Source organism: Miniopterus schreibersii (assembly GCF_964146895.1).
Source record: "Miniopterus schreibersii genome assembly, chromosome: 2".
In the NCBI taxonomy this organism is placed as follows: domain Eukaryota; kingdom Metazoa; phylum Chordata; class Mammalia; order Chiroptera; family Miniopteridae; genus Miniopterus; species Miniopterus schreibersii.
The window spans coordinates 10,990,766-11,010,669 of record NC_138102.1 but is presented as its reverse complement, the minus strand read 5'-3'; the positions used below and the strand labels follow the sequence as shown (position 1 = coordinate 11,010,669).

General features: G+C 42.6%; 1 protein-coding gene across 2 annotated transcripts in view; it reads right to left on the bottom strand.

Moving 5' to 3' along the window:
• Positions 1 to 2,092: 2,092 nt before the first annotated feature.
• MTMR7 (myotubularin related protein 7) overlaps positions 2,093 to 19,904 on the bottom strand; it is a 76,025-nt gene continuing 58,213 nt past the window's right edge. Inside the window, exons 8-14 of one of the 2 annotated variants that reach the window (XM_081130243.1) lie at positions 15,169 to 15,278; positions 13,786 to 13,911; positions 12,896 to 12,945; positions 10,828 to 11,028; positions 9,265 to 9,405; positions 7,645 to 7,771; positions 2,093 to 5,448 (exon numbers count right to left, since the gene is read on the bottom strand). In XM_081130243.1, coding sequence (XP_080986369.1) covers positions 5,086 to 5,448; positions 7,645 to 7,771; positions 9,265 to 9,405; positions 10,828 to 11,028; positions 12,896 to 12,945; positions 13,786 to 13,911; positions 15,169 to 15,278 — 1,118 coding nt within the window. In that variant the 3' untranslated portion in view covers positions 2,093 to 5,085. The remainder of the gene's footprint in view (positions 5,449 to 7,644; positions 7,772 to 9,264; positions 9,406 to 10,827; positions 11,029 to 12,895; positions 12,946 to 13,785; positions 13,912 to 15,168; positions 15,279 to 19,904) is intronic. The other variant, XM_081130244.1, reaches the window with a different exon arrangement.

Here is a 19,904-nt window from a genome sequence, read left to right as displayed (position 1 = left end):
CTGTTTTTAAATATGGTTAACATAATTGCAGTTATGCTGTTATTTCATATATATGTGTATGTATACGTATATATGTGTATACGTGTGTGTGTGTGTGTATATATACGCACACACTGCCACACTCCTCCTAAATCTTTCATACTAAAGACTTCTGCAGTGTCTCTTGCCTTTTCTTTTTCCCCAGTTTTATTGAGATACAACTGACATCACTATAAGTTTAAGGTGTACAACATAATGGTTTGACTTACATATATTGCAAAGTGATTAGTGCAATGACTTTATTTAGCATCTGTCATCTATCTCATAGATACAATAAAAAGAGGAAGTAAAGAAAGAAAAAATGTTTCCATTGTGATGAGAATTCTTAGGATTTACTCTGTTAACTTTCATATATATCAACAGTGTTAAGTATTGTTACCATGCTGTATATTAAATCCCTAATACTTATTTATCTTGTAACTGGAAGTTTGTACTTTTTGACCACCTGTCTCCAATTCTTCCTCTCCCCACTCCCCACCTCTGCTAATCACAAGTGCGATCTCTTTCCCTACAAGTTTTGTTTGGTTTTGTTTTTTCCTTTAGATTCCACATAAGAGTCATATAGTATATAGTATCTGTCTTTCTGTCTGATCTATTTCACTTAGCATAGTGTACTGAAGGTCCATCCATGCTGTCACAAATGTCAGTATTTCCACATTGTTTATGTTTGAATAATATTTCATTGTGTATATATACTATAGCTTTATCCATTCTTCTGTCGATGGACACTTAGGTTTTTTCTGTGTCTTGGATATTGTAAATAACGCTGTGAATATGGATGGGGTGCAGGTATCTTTTTGAGTTAGTGTTTTTCGTTTCCTTTGAATATATACCCAGAAATGGAATTGCCGGATCATTTGATAGTTTTATTTTTAGTTTTTAAGGCTCCTTCATACTGGTTTTTTATGGTGCCTATACCAGTTTACATTCATTTCCCTGATGACTAGTGATGTTGAGTGTCTTTTCATGTAGCTGTTAGCCTTTCATATATCTGCTTTGGGAAAATGTTTAAGGTGTTTTGCCAGTTTTAAAATTGGGTTACTTGGTTTGTTTTCTATAGTTTAATTCCTTTTTAATCCTCACTCGAGGATACTTTTTCCATTGTTTTTCAGAGAGAGTGGAAGGGAGAGAGAGAGAGAGAGAAAGAGAGAGAGAGAGAAAGAGAGAGAGAGAAACATCAGTGTGAGAGAGAGACATCGATTGGTTGCCTCCTGCACGTGCCCCAACCAGGGCCAGGAATGGAGCCTGCAACCAAGGTACATGCCCTTGGCCATAGTAGAACCGGGACCCTTGGGATCCGCAGTCCGATGCTCTAACCACTGAGCAAAACGGGCCAGGGTGAATAGTATGACTTTTATATATATTTTGGATATTAACCCTTTATAGTTTACAAAATTTTCCCCCGTTCTGTAGGTTGCTTTTTCATTTTGTTGTTCAGCTTTTCAGTTTGATGTTGTCACACTTGTTTATTTTTGCTTTAGTTGCTAATGCTTTAGGTGTCATAGCCAAAAAATCATTGCCAAGACTCATGTCAAGGAGTTTTTTCCCTTGTGTTGTTATGCCAGTACATACAGCTTTGATTACAGTAGCTTTATAGTAAAGCTTAAAATCAGGAAGTGTGGTGCCTCATGCTTTGTTCTTTCTCAGGATTGCTTTGGCCATTTGGGGTTTTTTGTGGTTTTATATAAAGTTTAGAGTGTTTTCTACTTCTGTAAAAAATGTCATTGGAATCTTGATAGGGATTGCATTGAATCATAGATGTCTTTGGTAATATGCACATTTTAACAATATTATTTTTTATCAATGAACATTTATTTGTGTCTTCAATTCCTTTCATCAGTGCACTATATTGTGTTCAGAGTGGAGATCTTTAACATCCTTGGTTAGGTTTATTTCTAAGTATTTATTTTGATGCAGTTGTAAATGGGATTGTTTTATTTCTTTTTCAGATGAGTTGCTGTTAGTGTATGGCAGTGCTACTGATTTTTGTATGTTAATTTTGTATCCTGCAGTTTTTTTAATTTGTTGATTAGATCTAATAGTTTTTCTGTTTGAGCTGTCAGTGTTCTTTCTATGTATAAAATTATGTCATTTGCAAAGAGACAGTTTTACTTCTTTCCAATTTTGATGCCTTTTATTTTTTTCCTGCCTGAATTCTCTGTCAGGAATCCCAGCACTGTGCTGAGTGGAAGTGGTGAGAATGGGCACCTTTGCCTTGTTCCTGATCTTAGAGGGAAAGCTTTTAGCATTTCACCATTGAGTATGATAGTAGCTGTGGGCTTACCATAGAGGTCCTTCACTATGTTGAGGTACATCCCTTCTATATTCTAATTCACTAAGAGTTTTATCGCGAGTGGGTGTTGAATTTTGTCAAATGCTTTTTCTGCGTCTTTGAGATGAAGTGATTTTTTCTTTTATTCTATTAATGTGACTTATCACTGATTGATCTGTGTATGAACCATCCTTGCATCCCAGGTATAAATGCCACTTGAATGGCGAATAATCCTCTTTAATGCGCTGCTGAATTGGGTTTGCTGGGGCTTTACTGACAGTTTTTCATCCGCATTCATCAGAGATACTTGTCTGCAGTTTTCTTTCCTGGTAGTGTCTTTTCTGTCTTTGCTGTCAGGGTGAGGCCTCATAAAGTAAGTTTGGGAGTGTTCCCCCTCTTTGATGTCTCTGGAAGACTTTGGGAAGGACTGGCATTAATTTTTCATTAAATGTTTGCTAAAAATTCACCAGTGAAGCCATATGGTCCTGGGTTTATCTCCATAGCTAGTCATTGTTCTATTCAGGCTTTCTATTCCTCACTTTGTCTTGGTAGTTTGTATGTTTCTAAGAATTTCCCCATTTCTTTAGGGTGGCTCAGTTTATTGGCACGTGGTTTTGACTCAAGCTAATCCATATCCCAAGTTCTCTGGCCGAACTGGGCCCCTAGCTTTGCTCTGAGAGTGATCAGCTCTGCCTGCCCACCTCTCAGCTCAAAAGTTGCTGGTAACACCGCTTGCCCTTCTGTCAGATGGGGCCCACTTTCTGCAGTGGGTGAGGCTTTCTGGCTCCTGCCTGGGCAGGACTGGTAGCGCCCATTTCAGACAACTCCAGAATTTTCCCCGAACAGGCTATCTGGTTAGGAGGGGCCAGGACCCTTGATCTGTAGTAGGTGGGGGGATGACTCAGCTGTTCCATCTGGGCAGATGTACACCAGGCTTCAGGGCCAGCAGAATTCCTCCTTAGGGAACCCAAATCCCCTGACCTGTGCCACTGACCTGACTGCAGATGAGCAAAGCTGCTGGTTGGGGCTACTTGTGTTCTGAAGGTAGGAACTCGTCTTCCAAGACCTGAGCACTGATCATTGGAAGCCCCTCCTTACTTCTGTCTCAGTCAGAGTCCCAGTGTTGGAGCCCACAGATTCCCCTGAGATCCCTGGGGGACAAAACCAGAGCAGGGGCTCCCACTAACACCCACCATGCTGGGATGCTGGTTGTCACCCCTGGACACTCTGTTCCCACTGGAGGAACTTCAGGCTCAGGGGAAGACTTCCAGGTGGTACACCAGCCTGGTGGAGGAGCAATGTGGCAGTCTGCAGCCCCTCTGACCCTTCTCATGCGTCCTCTTGGTCTCTGGTGCAGGGGTGCCTCAGCCTCACTCTAGAGTTCTCGGCTCCCCTCAGTGGAATCCTGTCCATAAATACTTGTTCTTGTGAAGGAATGAGCTACGTTGCCATCTTAGTGGCATCACTCCTCTACTTTCTCTTTATTTTGTTCCCATTTCAGCAAAATTTAATACATTATCCTATTTTTTAAATTTACACATTCAAAATATTGATGTAGATTGTACCTAATAATTGAAAACCATAAAGTATGCATGTTATCTCTATCCAAGGAGGCCGCTTTTCTCCACTAAGTTTTAGATCAGAAGTTGAGGTCACCCAATAAAGTCCCATTTTTATCAACAGATAGGGGAATGATTCTGCTTCCAATGTGCACGTTAGTAAAACAAGAGCTTTTCAGAACTAATTCAGCAGTCAGTGGTCATGCGATGGAACAATGTTATTTAAACCATCTTAACCAGTTACAGTTCCTGAAATGATAGATGGAACTTATTCCACTGGTTAAACAAAAACAACCACCAAATTCTCTAGTTCTTAATTGGGATTTTCCCTCATTGAAATATTACTTACTAACTTTACACTGTTATACTTCATGGATCAGGCTGGTGGTTGGCCCATACTATCTTGGAAAGGTAGTCTCTGGAACAGTAATAACAGCTCATTAATAAAAAGCCCATGTGATCTGAATTCATATTTAAGAACCAGAGAGTAAACATTGCTTCTACTTTATTAGGTATGAGACCCGTGTTAGAGGAAAAAGTGAGTTATAAGTTTTAGCATTTTTTAAATGTTGAGAAATAAGAGATTCCAGTAAAAGACAACAAAATTGTTATAACAATTCAAAATATATCATCTAAGGAAAAGTTAAAGTGATCATGAGACCTGAAAGATAAGCTGAAGCAGTTACAGAGCTCCTCGGTTACAGAAATAAACCTGTTAACCAAAAAGGGTGCATCTCCGCAACACCCTCTGTTGCGGAGGGAATAGTTATGACAGGAAGGAAGGTAGCCTCAAACGTTTTAGGAAACAAAATATGCATCGAAGTGAAATGAGGGGGAATGAGGATGGTACCAGGTGCTCAGTAGGGGTCCCGGTGCTTTGAGCCGAGTGGATGTGTGCTGTGACAGGGAAGGTGTGTTGATAACCTCAAGTGATGCTGAGGTCATTGCTCTGTAGTAAATAAAACATTTGTAGTCTAGAATGATTTTTCACAATAGGCTAATTTTCTTAATATTTATTGACAAAAGAAATGGCTACTTCCTGTTCGTCATCTAAAGAAACTGAGTTGGATTCCCCCCCTTTTCGTTGCTATATTTTATAATTATCGATGACACGTACCGTTTCTTGAGTTATTTTTTACCTTAAATTGCACTGTTCCCTTATTTTTGGAAAGTGTTTCTTGTGGGTCCTTTATGTTGGAACTTCCAAGGGAAGCCTCAGGCCATGAGAAACACGGCCTCATCAGAGTCCCGGTCCTTGCCGCTGTCTTCGCTGGGTGCACACTCCCCTCCGCTTGGGGACCGGCAGCTCAAATCTTCCACCCCTGACTCCTGATCGCTGTTGGCTGACAGGTCTGGGTCTGAGCTTTTCAAGTTGTCCTGGGTTAGGATCAGGGCAGAGTCTTCGTCGCCTTGGGAGGGGCTCCTGGATGGAAATGACTTCACGTTCCCACTGTAGTCCTGGGGAGTGTTGGCTGCACTGTTGTCGGAGGTGGGATACCCCGAGTGTTTGCTGGGTTCACTTGGCTTGCTCTTTACTTTAGAGCAGTTTAACTGGACTTTTTGGATTTTTTCCAGCCTCTAAAAAGGAAATAGATTCAGGGGAAATCATAAATAATTTACCTGTTTTACATATGCATGCCTTGAGTAATCATTACCTTCCAGCGGGGTGTAATGTTAAGAATCAGGGATTTTGATGGACTTGGGTTCATAGGTAGACTTTATGACCTTGGACAAAATGATTAGGTTCTGTGAAGCTTGGTTTCTTCATCTCTAATATAAGGGTGGTGATACCTGCTTTAGCATAGGTTTTCTATAAAGTGCAAAAACAGTAACATAGGACAATGCCTGATAATCAGGAGTCATTCTTAGTTCTATACCTATATGGATCTACGTAGTGATTGCCATCCTATGAACTCAAAGTACATATTTTTAAAATCAGGAATAAGGTGTTACCTAAGTTTTTAAACTGATATATAAATCACCATAAAACTGACCCCCTTAAAGTATACAAGTCAGTAGTTTTTAGTATGTTCACAAGGTTATTCAAGGATTTACCGCTATCCAGTTCCAAGGTTTTTCATCTCTGGAGAAACCTATTAGCAGTCCCTTCCCATCTCCTCTCCCCACAGCCCCTGGCAATCCCTTATCTACTTTCTATCTCTGTGAACTTGCCTAGTCTGGATATTTCATATAAGTGGAATCATATATTATGTGGCCTTTTGTGTTTGGCTTTTTTCACTTATGTTCTCAGGGCTTATCCACTTTGTAGCATATACTGTATTCCTTTCTATGGCTGAATAATATTCTAATGGGTAAATATCCCACATTTTGTTTATCCATCGATCAGATGCTGGACATTTGGGTTGTTCAAAATATATTTTACCAGCTTTTATCCTTTGGTGTCAGTGAGGAAGATATATATAATGTATATGTGACATATATATAAATGTAAAGTTAATATTCACTCAAAAAGCATTCATATTAAGTTATATGCAAAAGTACTATGCTGGGTAATATGAGGAACAGACATAAGCACACATCCAGCCATAAGGAGCTCTGAGTATAAAGGCAGGGTCCATGTAATGTAGGAACTTGGAAGGGTCAAAAATTATTTCAGAGGACGGGTGCTGTGGTTAGAGGGAAGAGATCAGAGTAAGCTTCAGGGAGGAAGGAGCATGAGCAGGACTGAAAGAATGAAACTGGGACGTGCTGGTAATGGTGAGAGCATTCTGGCAGGAGGGACAGTGAGTAGAAAAACACAAGGAAGGTGTCAGTTGTGTACAGGAAGCAGAGAATGGTTCAATTTGAGCAAGGGGAACGGCTGGGAATAACGTGTAAAAGGTAAGTTAGACGAGTGTGGGGAAACCTCACATACCAGGCTAAGGAAGTTTGTCTTTGTTACAGGAAAAGAGTGAGAGATTTTAATTCTAGTACTTTTAGAGAGTTAAGTAATTTTTTATTAGTATTTTAACAAAAAGAATACTGGGCTAGAATAAAAGAAACTTCAGCTTTTTATAAAGCTTGTATATCTTTAGGAAGAGTAGATAAAACTGGCCTAGGGATGACATGAGTGGACTTTGGACAGCAAAGCTTTTATCACAGCTCGAGAATTCTAAGAACCTAGGTTGTACCTCGTGTTAGCTCTCTCTCTGTGTGCTTCAATTCAAGGTCCCTCTGCCCTAGTGACAAGTCACCATCATGGCGGCTCAGAGCCCAGGCATCAGGATTTTTTTATATCATTAGATAATTATTAAAAGTGAAGAATAAATTTTTACTACAAGTACATATAGGGTGTCCCCAGGAAATGTATACACACTTTGAATAATTATTAATTCCAATGGGTTAAATCTGAAAAGAAAGAAACATCAATTGTGCTATCAGGAAAAAAGTGTGTACACACATTTTTTAGGGACACCCCATATATCTCATTTTGCTCTTTTCACTTTGAGTACCATTAGCTTCGCAGATTCTCCAGAATTCATTTTAGTGTTCCCAAAGAGCTGTGACAAGCCCTGACCTACCATAGGAACAGCCAGGTAGTTGAGCGCACTGGGGAAGTGAGCCACAAGCCAGATGTCTGAAATGTATTCCATGCCACTTAGGTTTGGGCTCCGATTTTCTGGGTGCTCACCTGGTGGGGTTATGTTTCAGGTTATCCACTGGCTCAAAATACGAAATGTCTGTGTTGCTACATTTCATGTGTTCTGAGTCCTGACAGGATTCCATGGAGCAGTGATGGTCAGGAAATAAGCACCAAGAACAAGTGTGTCTTACCTCTTCTAGGGCCTCCAGTTCTTCCTCCAGCTGCTGGGTTTCCTCCTTCACTGCCATGAGGTAGTCTGTGACCGACTGTCGGGGCTGTAGCCCCTTCTCGAAGCGGTTGTACATTCCACTCCAGAACCTGGAAGGGACGGCAGAGCTTTGTGATGCCACCGCGTCACACTGTGAGTTCACATGCTCAGGGCCTCAGGTATCTCCCATCCCACAGTCCCAGTAATCACCAAGGGCAAATTCTAGGCTCAAAAAGCCACTGACTTAAGGTAATAATTTCTTGTTGATGTTTTCTCTTTTTTTTTGGGGGGGGGGTTAGTAAACTTCTTTTGGGGAGAGTAAATTCATGAATTTGTATATATGGTACTGAATTAGAAGGCCTATACTTTTCTAAAAGAGATTGAAGTGCCACGTTACTATTTTTTCCCCCCTATTTTTTGGTTTAAGAAAATGGCTCTTTGTTTTGAAATAAACTGAGAAAAATTAGTAATTGTATAAACATTTACAATCTTTCAGCTGCAAAGGGAATCTTTTAAATTTGAGAGTTTAGCTTGTTTGTATCACTACAACCAAAAGGTTACATTTGCATTTGTAATAAACCTTCCCTTTTTCCTGCACAACAATGCAAGCTGGAATGCAAATGAGAATAAATAGTAGTATCCTAGGGGTATCCCTAGGTCCACTCTTTACTTAGAAAGTACTTTGAGGGCAGAGATAGTGTCATTCATGTTTTATCCACAGTTCCTAGAACAGGGCTTGATCCTCAATAATACATTTGCTGACTGGCTGTTAATAACAAATTAATTACACTACGATTGATTCACAGTGTGTCAGCAGCCCTTAACACTGCTGTTTTACACAAAACATGGAGGCTTTTTTTTTTTTTAGTATGGTATTCTGCTATAAAATTCTGGGGAAATGATGGGCTTGAAATAATTCGGAACAAGAACAAATCAAGGAATAAAAACTATAAAGGAAGAAAGCCATAAAGTGAGTTTTGGACTTGGGGAAGGAGGAGTAATGGTTTCTCCATCTATTCTGAGAATTTGTCTTTGTGTTGACCCCCAAGTCATCGTTTGGTATCATACAAGCCTAAAGAAAGGCAGCAAAGAACAAAATATAACATACAGGCCTAGTAAGTCCTAAGAGAATCTGTAGGATGCCACCCTTCTCTCCTCATCCCAACATACACAGTCTTAAATATTTATTTCCACAGGGAAATTGTTCCACTACGACTTGATTAGCAGAGAAAGAAGGTAAACTGTATTGTGATCACTAAATGTGAGTCCACAATTAACTCACAGGACACTTGGTTTATTCCGTCTGTCTTCCCTCCTTTCTTCTTCCTCCCCCATTTTTCACTTTTAAATACATTGGAACTTAATTTTTAAGATATCATTAGTACAGAACATCAACTTCTAAGATACTTCCTTACTGAGGGGAAGTCTAGGGAGTTGAGACACTGGCAAAAAGACCAGGTCAGATATTTAAGCACCCTCCTTTGGTATATTTCATGTCCAAAAGAGCCTTGGAGCTGTGTTTCACACACTTTGGCCTCCAGTATGAAACTGCCAGGATCTGAGTGCATAACCATTCCTAGTAAGGTCCTAGAGGTTTACGTACTTGTACATGAAGTTGCATGGCATTGTGGGGAGACGAAGAGTTCCCTGGGTCTGGCTGTGATCTGCTCTAAAGAGAGGATTCATGTAGTCGGCCCGATTCTTCCACAGGTGAGCCCATAAAGAATATGTTCTTTCTTGAATTCTGTTGTAAAGAAAATAAGCCTGAAAATGACCTATCTTGGTTTTTTAATTAATTAATTAATTTTTAATTGATTTTAGAGAGAGAGGAAGGGAGAGAGAAACATTGGTTTGCTGTTCTACCCATTCATGCATTCATTGGTTGATTCTTGTATGTGCCCTGACTGGGGATCAAACCCACAACCTTTGTGTGTCAGGATGACACTCTAACCAACTGAGCTACCCAGCCAGGGCTATCTTGGTTCTTATAAATGGTAGAATATGTAATATTAAAGCTGGAAGGGGACCAGTGATTGTTATCTGAATATCACGTGCCCCTGTTCTGTAGCAGGGAAATTTACACTCTGTGTCTTCGTGGTACAGCAGCAGAACACTAACCTCAACTCCTGCTTTCTGTACTGGCTTAACAAGATGTTTAATTCCTGAGTGTAAAATAAAACTATGTAATTTTGTTGTGTGTTTTTTTTACCCTAAGTAGTCATAAACTTTTATTATTTGCCAGATATTGTTTAAATGCTTCATAGGTTTTCTCTCATTTAATCCCCACTGAATTCCTGGGATGTCTGTTTTACAGATGAGGAAACTGGGCTAAGAGAGATGAGTTTCCCAAAGTCACATAGCTGCTGAGTAGAAATGCCAGGATTCCGACCCCAACAAATACCACTAAATTGGCTAGTCTGTCACAACAAAGCACAGAGCTGTCTAGGAACACAGGTAAGCTTGAAGAGCGCACTCCACTACTGTTGAATCATTACCACCTATTGGCCATCCCACTGGAAGTTCCTTGGAGAGAACAGACTAGTATCCATGAGAAAAAGTCATTTTCTTTCTGTTCAAATAGAATAAAACTAGTGGAGTCCATTTTATGTGAATAAACCATTTCCAGAATTAAATCTGATAGTGTACTGACCCAGTTAAAGTCACTTTAATTTTATGAAAATTTCAAAAATGTTCTCTTACTTGCAGTTCATTAGTCACTTTGCTGTTTTTTAGTTTTTGACTTTATAATAGTCCAGATTTCATCCATTTTTTCCCTCTGGATAAAGGCAGTAGAGTTTTAGTCTGAATAAAAGAGTGACTTGAGTTTCAAATTTGATTTCCCAGTTATATTTACAATCCTTATGAGATTATATCCCCCAAAGGCATCTGTTTCCTTTTAAATGCAAAAATCACTTTCTTTGACTCGAGGAAGTTTCCTTTCACTATTAGTGTGTCAGGTCCACCAGCCTCTCGATCCAGGAAGAAAGGGGGAAATGAACGTACCTGTCTGTGTCGGCTGCTACATTTATGAAGTGATGTCAGGAAAAAGAACTGAAATCTGTTAGTATAGGTGTGTGGCTAAAATAGTATTCAGAGTTATGGAAGGGCATCTGAAATTGTCAGTCACAAATTATTTTAGATAAAAATTAAATACCAAAACGCTTACTTGAGTTCTCGTCTCTCCTTTTGGCTGTTACACAGGAAGTTTCCAAACTGGCAGGAATAGATGTGATGCTGAATGTGAATCAGAAACCTCTCATTGAACTCAAATGCACAGGGAAATTGTTCCATTAACTGCCAGACACACTCAATGAACTGGTCAATAACTGGAGAGATTTCTTTTGGGTCACCATCTAGGTTGCCGTATCTGTAAAGTAAGGTATTAGAGAATTGGTATAGCCAGTACTTTTTTTCAATTAGAAAGCAATAAATGCAAAAACAATCATAAAAGCAACCCTAGTTCCTAAGTAAATCTTACCTTATAAAATAAAATGCAAAGAAGTAGAAAAAATAACTTAAAATTCCAATTTCAAGAGAAACTTTATAGTGCAGGTTTGGGTAAAGAAGGGACATATTATTCTTATAGCTACAAAAGAGAGTGCTAGAGGTAAAATTGAAGGAAGCTTTCCAAGGACAAAGTGTTCTTTAATTCAAATTTTAAAACTACATTAGAACTTCTGAAATAAATCTTCACTGTTTTAATTAGTGTCTAGTGGGAGAGTGAAGAAGTATCTAAGCAAACTTGAGAGTTTTTCACGTTTGCATTGTTTTGGGGGGAGGGACTAAGTAAGAAAGACAATGTGAAAAAATTGTGGTTTCCCAAGGGCCCAGGGGTATTTCAGTTCTAGAGCAGTGTTAAAACTTGTCACATAGTTTGTTTCCATGTGACCATGGGTTCTAATATACCTTTATATCTCTCATATCTGTTTTCCAAGAGTCCATCAGAGAATCTTGAAACTACTTTCAAGAGGAGACAGAATCTAAGTGAAGACTGCCCGGTTCCTTACACTGCTGTATGGATTTTAGAAAGAGTACAGGAGGGGTAGTTTGGCTGCCGTCCCTCATCTCAGCAGTGGACGATCAACTTGAGGAATAGAAACAAGCAGGGATGGGTTTAGGAGTTTTTCCAAGAGTGGAAACATTAGAAATGTCTGGAAACGTCTTAAAGTTTCAGTTCTACTCACACACACACAAAAGTGGTGGCTTTGAAAAGGGTTCCCAGTGCCCTCCTCGTAAAGTAACCAGAGCTGGTCCTCAGCCACCTCCATGTTCTTCCGTGCGTGCTGCCTCTGTCCCAGAGACTCCAGCTGGGTGGCTGGCGGACAGCAGAACGCCCAGAACTGAAGATAACAATCTTAAGGAGGTTACTTAATTGTTTGGGGGCTTTAATTCTTTCATTTGTAAAATGGAGTCATTGTGCTTTCCTGGAAAAGTAAGTAAGTATAAAAATAGAATTGCACAAAAGCAGTGCTCAATAGAAAAATAAATATGGGCAGTTCCATGAACTTAGAGTTTATTTCAGGAGAACATATTGAAACAGTCAAATGTCTTTTAAAATATCTAATTAAATTACTAGCATGCTGCCTAAATTTAAACTTTAGCACCAAAGGACTAGAGTATACCAGCTACAACTTTTAACACTCAGAGATTGGCGCACACCAGAACACAAGGCAGGCATTATCAACTAACAAAATGAGGCCAGTGTCTCCAAAAACAGTGGCTTCTGTATTGAAAGCCTAGTATATGGGCCAGGCAAGGAGTTCGGCTAGTTACATACACTTTTAAGAACCCTTGCTATAATCTGTGGAATAGGGAGGGGTGGCCACATTTCACAGGTGGGAGGCCAGAGCTCAGAGGGGACAGACACCCAAGGCCACGCAGCTAGTAAATGCCACAGTCTGGAACTGGAGCTGGATCTGCCTGGCTCCAAAGCCCGGGTCACTGTCGTGCATTCCCTCTCCAGAGACGTCACCTGTGACACAAGGCCTCAGGAACCCAAATGGACTCCCTTTGTGAAAGAGCAAAGGAAACTTCCACAGGCATGTCACACTTGCAGCTTCAAGTGAGTGTCTGCACCCCAAATGTGGAATAACTTAGTAAATTAATTTTAACTTTCTGATGAAGATACATAAAGACACTTTAAAAAATAAAGCTATTTCCCCCAGTTAATTGAGAACGTAAACAGATTTTTTAAAATCCTAAACAGTCAAAACAGATTTTTAAATATTTCTTACCTGTGATTAAACTTATGGCCAAAAGAAATCCAGTCCTTTTCAATTAGTATCTACACAAGAAAGAATACAAATATCAGGAGGGAAGCAACCAGGAAACAGAAGAGACCACAGCCGATAATGTTGATTCAGAGGTTCTTGGAAGCTGCCTCTTCTCTACTGTCCCAGAGTGTCCGCTAATATTACTCGATAAAGGAGATCTTCCAGTAGAGCTACCCCATTCGGCTCCCCTTTCAGCATCTATCCCTGGCATGGATTCAGGGTCCACTGCAGCACTTCCCACCAAACCACAGTTCAGGAGGCAGGAACCAGGTTATCTCCCAGCCGCTAGGAAATCCCTGCAGCCATCTGAAGAAAACGGTTCCAGCTTGGGCAAAGCTCTGCCATTCAGGACAGCTATACAAATATTCTGCAGTTGAAAGTAACATGTCACATTTTGATATCTAAAAGGATGTGCTCATAGTTTCAGCAAAGACTACAAAAACACCAAAATTTTCAACATTGTCATCCAGAGTTGTAAGGGACTGCTTAAAAATAGTGAGTGAAAACGGTTTTTCCTCTCAGGACTTCTTTGCAGGCTCAATTTAGAAATTTTTCTCTCCAAATTTTTAAAAAAATGTTATGTATTCATGTTACTTCAATTTGAAATACCTATGAGCAAATGCTGTGTAAAACTCACTATTTTACAAACTACTAAATATATTTGCCCCCAGATTCACATTAAATAGCATTGGTTTTTGTTGGTTCCACCATCTCAGAAATTCACCCCTTTACTCCAAGCCTATTTCCCCTTTTCCCCTTTAATTCATCTTGCTGATCTCGGAGAGAAAAAATAGTTGCCGATAGTTGGGTTCGGGGCCGTGTGTGGGAAAGGGGCCCGCAGCCGCCCTCACCATGAAGCCCTTCAGCGTCCGGTAGTGCGGGTCCAGCAGGAGGCTGGCCACGGAGCACACCTGCGCAGTCCTGTCCCAGCCGTCGGAACAGTGGACAAGCACACTTGCCCCTTCCTCTGCAACTGCCTGGAAGACAGGACCAGCAAAGCGTCCACAGAGAATGGCCATAAACACGAAAAATCTCATCAGAACTAGGTTTGGTTTTACGCTTGCAGAAACAGAAAAAGCCAACAACTGTTCATTTAATACTCAGGTCCCCACGTGATTAGGAAAGTCAAGGAGAGGTCTGGTGCTGGTCGCTAAAGCTTTCCCCTTCCCACTATGGACAGAAGCCACCACCAGGCCACCTCACCTAAGCAGATGCACTACAAGATCGGTACCACCTGCTGTGCAGACATGTTTCCAGGACACATCTACCTTACGACCCCTCTCCTTTCTGGGTATCCACATTAAGCCTTTCTCATTGAAATTCTGGATCTCATACTTGCCTTAGCTATTTTCAAAAGGAAGAGACAATAAATGTAAAACAAAATTAGAGATAAAAGGGTAAGAGCCAAGTAATGGATCCAGCGTTGGGAGAAGGGGCAGAAAACAGGTAAAAATTGTAGCAGCAAGTCTCCGCTAAGAAAACTATTAGCTATCGCAGACATGCACGCAGAATTTAGCTCAGTGTCCTGACAGGAAATGGACTGGGAAAGGGAGACTCATAGTGCTCATCACTACCTGCGCTACTCCTTTCCCGTCCCCCACACTGTCAGCTCTGGGAGAGGAGAGACTGGCTGGGTCCACATTGCTTCCTCAGCGCCAGGAAAAGTGCCGGCACTAAGTATTTGTTGAATAAATGAATTGTAAAGGGGTGCATACTGTATCATAAGAAAAGACATGGTTGTGTTTAGGTACAAATCTAAGAGGAATTTGTATTAAGAATAAAATCTGAACAACAAAACCAGCTTGTGTGAAAGCAAGATTCCTGCTACGGCGGAACGGAGCCCGCCTCCCGGGTGCGGGAGCGCGACGTGCTCATGCCGTCAGTAAAAATGACGACTGTTGACTCAGATGAAAGCTCAGCCTCCATCCCCGAGTGACTTACATTCGGACGTGCTCTTCCGTAGAAGATGCTTCCCTCCATCTAGGACCAGGGCCAACTGCAGAGACTATTCTGTACATATTTTACCACTTGACCTCTGTGCTGACGTAGCATCAACCGAGCACTGGCCTCACTAAATCCCATCTTCAGCGGGCGACTGCGGAGGTCCACGCGGCAGCTCGCCCTCGGCCGCACAGCCCGGCGCAGGGCAGCCGGTGGGAGGCAGGATCTCCACCCGGAGGTCCCAGTGTGCTGGCTGGTCTGCCCCTGCGCTTGCTTTCTCCGCGATCACGTACCTTGGCGATGAAGATCCCTGCGTCCATGATGGCCTTGATGTGCCTCAACCAGCCAGAGTTCTCCAGCCCCCACAGGAAGTCGCTCATGGAGGGAGATTTCAGTTCACACACTGCAAGACAGATGACGTTGTAAAAGCAAAGTCAAGGCACTCATTTTCCATGGGATCACGTTTGCAGTAGTTTGTTAATGAGTCCACTGTAGTATTTTCTGGGAGACTTAGGTCCAGATAAACTCCCAAGCTTACTACACTTGATTCTTTTAAATCATTTCAAGTAAGGCTCCTGTTTTGGTCATGGAGACCTGCATCTGTTTAGATGTATTATGTTTGTAAAGTTTAGACCCCAATATTAATGCAAATCATAGAATGTTTCCAGTAAAGGTCAGGCAGAGATCTAGTTACCCTTCCAGCACTGGAGACGGGCCACCAGAGCATGTGCTGAGTGCTGGGGAGGAAAGAATCGCGTGACTGACCCCAGCACTTTCCCAATGAGAACGCACTGTCCAACCACTGCAGTTGGGACCACTGTAAAAACAGTAACTATCCTAAAAGTCCCCTGATAAACCTAGAGGTTTTGCCACCACACCGAAGCTGCCTTAAAGGGCTCAACTGAAAATGACGAAACTTGAAGAGTGCTGATCCGAGGCCACACACTCTAAGTGCTCAATACATAACAGCTTTCTAAACCTCCTCACAACCGTGAAGAAGGTACTAGTGTCCTCATTTTATAAAGGAAACCAATGCAAAGGTCCAAGGTCACCAGCTGATAGGCAGTGAGGCTGGGATTCGGTCTTGCTCCAGGGTTCGTGCACTTAAGCAGTGCCTCTCAATCTCAGCTGTTACTTTTTCATAATCACACATGGATGGATCTGAACGCTCCGTGGCTCCCCTGTACTCTCAGCTCCAAGGTTATGCCTTTTATCACCTCATCACTTAGAACTGCGCAATCCAATGTAGTAACCACTCATCACATGTGGCTGTTGGGCACCTGAAACGTGGTTAGCTCTGAACTGAGATAAAGTGCATCTCAAATTTCACACTTAATATGGAAAAAACAATGTAGAATGCCTGATAGTTTTTTATACTGATGTTGAAATTATATAATTTTGGATATACTGGGTTAAATACATTATTTAACTTAACCCGTTTCTTTTTATTTTTTTAAATGTGGCCACTAGGACATTTAAAATTACAAACGTCGCCTGCACTCATGACTTCCATGATCCTATGGGACAGCCCGATTTAGACTGCTCAAGGAAGCAGTGCCCCTACGATAACTGAAAACAGTGGACCCTCTCACGCACCCTGGGATAATGTAGTAAAATGGAAGGTGTGGGAAAGGGCGTGCTTGTCTTTTGTAAGGTGGCAGAGGGGCAATTAGGAAGGGGAGGTGGCAAAGGAAAGCAGGCGCCAGGACTGAGCAGCATGCTAAGGCGGGTAAGGCAGCTCCGGGAGGAATTCACAGAGATGTCAATGCTCCTGGAGCAGATTCCCAGGAAGCTGTGGAGCCAGATCTGCCTCGGATCTGCCCCTGAGCTCGGGGGAAGTGTCCCCAGTCTGAAGACATGCAGCTGAGTCTGGCTGCCCCCAGTTAAAACTAAGCAATCCCTGCCTTCCCAGCCCGCCCGAGATCTGTCCTGGTGACGCAGCCCAGCAGTACCGCAGGGGCCCTGGGAGGGGCAGGCTGCCTCTGCCGGTGCGCACAGCCCAGCAGGAGGCACAGGAAATTCCAGCACCTTCTGTGAGCCTGCGCCACTCCCTGGACGCCTACTGTTCGGTCTTTCTGTGTAACCCCAGGCCATGACCCAGAGTGTTCACTTAATCCTAAAGTATACACGTCCCACCACGTACAGCCTCAGGACTCCTTCCAATCTTCCACCGAGAATGTTCTTTTGCAAACAATCTTTCTCACTAACCGGGCCAACCTTTCCGGGGGTTATGTTAGGGCTCAGGGCGAGCTGGCATTCAAAGGACCAGGGAGCCTGAGGGATGCCCTGGCATCTAAACTCTCAGTGCAGCCCAAGAACAAAGGATCCTGTCCACCTCTTCTCCCCTGCAAGGCAGGGAAGTGACAGCCAGTTAAAAATGAAGACGCCAGGCTTTCCACCTAACCCGAGCGCGCCAGGCCCAAAGCGATGCGGGAACATGGCTCGCAGGCCAAGGCCCTGCAGCAGCCGCCCGCCCGCCCGCAGCAAGGGGCGAGCCCGGGCGCCAGCTCCGCTCCTTCCCACGGAGGACGGCTCCCGGCCAACATTCCCGCTTCCAGGGCCATTGGAACCCGGACTGGCAGTGAGATGGCCTCGCCCGGCTTTCGGCCGAGCTCACCACTGAGGGTGTCTCCCCGCCCCCGAGATGTTGAGTGGCGTGTCAAACGCAAACAGCTCTACAGATGATTAATACACGGGGACAGATGGGGGTACCCTCGAGACTGGAACAGTCAGTGCTTCAGTTTTTAAATATAAAACTGGTGGGTTTGTTTAAATAAACTCAGGATAAGGCAGAAATACTGATTTGTTCTCTCTCGTTGCCAAACCCAAACCAATATTTACAAACCATTTTGCTGAACGAAGTTCATTTCAGCTGACCTCAGAGGCATATGCCTCCGACTACAGAGCGGTGCTAACCAACCAGGAGTTTAATGCCCAGGTCTAATAATAATAGTTTTATAAAACAGGGCAACTTATCCCATAAACAGGCATAAGCAACACTAACATACATATAGCATCATGGAAACTGAGAAAATAGGAAATGTACTTTGAAGAAAATAAGCCTCCGATGATCTGCCTTAGGCCTTCCCTCACCAACCCCTTTCTTCTTCTGCAGCTGCTGGGCGGTGTCAGGCGCAGGGACAGCCTCCGCCTGAACCCGGGGCATCGGTCCTTCTCGTCTCCTAAGGCCCGCAGCTGAAATGTACGCGCCCTCCCTTCGTTACCAGGCCCGACGCCCGGCTCAGTTCCGCTGCTGTGACATTTGTCCCTCTCGCTCTGGAATCAAGCCCATGAAGTGGTCTTCAGAGAACTGGCAAAACGATAACCATCTCCCTTCCCTGAACATCCTCGCAGGCGAAGCCAAGCAAAGAGGAATTAATGACGGCCTAGGAAATGTGAATGCTTGGTTAAGCCTGGTTTACCGCCTCCCCTTTTACTGTGCCCAACATGGTGACATAGGAGAAATTTCTAAGCCCCGCAGCAAGTTGTATTCTGTTTATTAATGGCAGTGGTGCTCTGGTCCCTACCTTCACAGCCAACGTGGGCCCCCTTGAGAGAGAATTTTTGATGATTATTTAAAACAATACCAGCTTTTATCATGGTGCCATTTTCTGGAATCTACAAGAATGCCATGAAGGCCGTTTTTGTCTAACCTTGTTTCCTTTTAAAGAATTTGGTGCCAATATAAAATGGTAAGGTGCAATCAAGTCCACATTCTTATACATTTATTAGCTTTGCCTGAGTAAGTAGCATAGAAAATAGTATACATAAACACACACGTGCACGAGTGTGTGTCCAGCTACAGACACGTGTGTAAATGCATACACATACACACATGTTCTAGTAATACTAATTACCACTGACAAAATCAAGCAGCAGGTTGACAAAAGAATACCTTATTAGCTTTGCATATGAATTTTGAGTCTAAAGACAGCTTGCAGCAAATAAATTAAAAAATATATGTGCCCATTTATATTACATTAGCCATATGTAAGGCTTGGGACTTGGTGGTTTTCTCTCAATGACCCGACACAGCCTCCCATCTTACAGTGGATGAAATTATCTTAACCTACAGAGGCAAGAACTCAGACTTGGGCGGCCCAGCAAGTGCGCTGTGATAGCATTCTAGTTCCCCCGACTCCAATTTCATATTATTTTCACCACAAGTAGAGAATAATTGAGTACACAAACTGAGCCAGGATGAACAGGAACTGAGCTGAAAGTAGGGTTTAAAGAATGACAGAATCTGAACAGAAAACTTGAAGCAAATGAAAACAGGGACATCCAGACTGGGAGGACATGTTGAGGGGCTAGGGGTCGGGTGGATATAAAATATCAGTGGTGGCCCCTGGAGAGAAGGTGAAGATGTTGGCAGCAGCTAGCTGCAGTGTTGAAATGAGCAGCGTGTGCAGCGGGATGGAGCAGGTGGGGACTCGTTCCAGGCTCGTCCCGCCAGCCAGAAGGCAGCCAGCACAACACGCTCATCGAATCTCAGCTTCTATGGGCACCAGCAACAGGTACTACATTGCTAAATCCCAACCAGCACCTTATGGGAAAAGAGCTCGCCTTGTCACTAAAATTAATCACGTCTACCTTTAGTAGCATGGGAGACACTTTCTTCTACAAGCACCCACCCCTTTTGTAAATGTCCCAGATGTCCAGAACTAGCTGTCATGATGAACCAAAACAATTCTGAGGGTGTACATTTTTAAATTCGTCTTTGAGTGGTCCCAGTGAACATCAAGATAAAGCAGAATTAGGATAAAAGTTGCCACCGTTTGCTCATTAAATCACTTTGTTTTCCCTTGTCCTCTCCCTTGATAATGTCACCCAGAGATGAAGTCTGCAGCTTTGACATCCAGTGAAAGCTTTCCACCATCCCACTTCCCCGGGGACGGCCCTCAGTGACATCGCTGCTTAGCAAACACCGCCTTCTCTTCCTGCCGAGGTTGCTGCTTATGTTAAAACCAGCTAATTACTTCACGTTGTATTAATGGATGAAGCATTTTTCTTTACAATGCTGAGCATA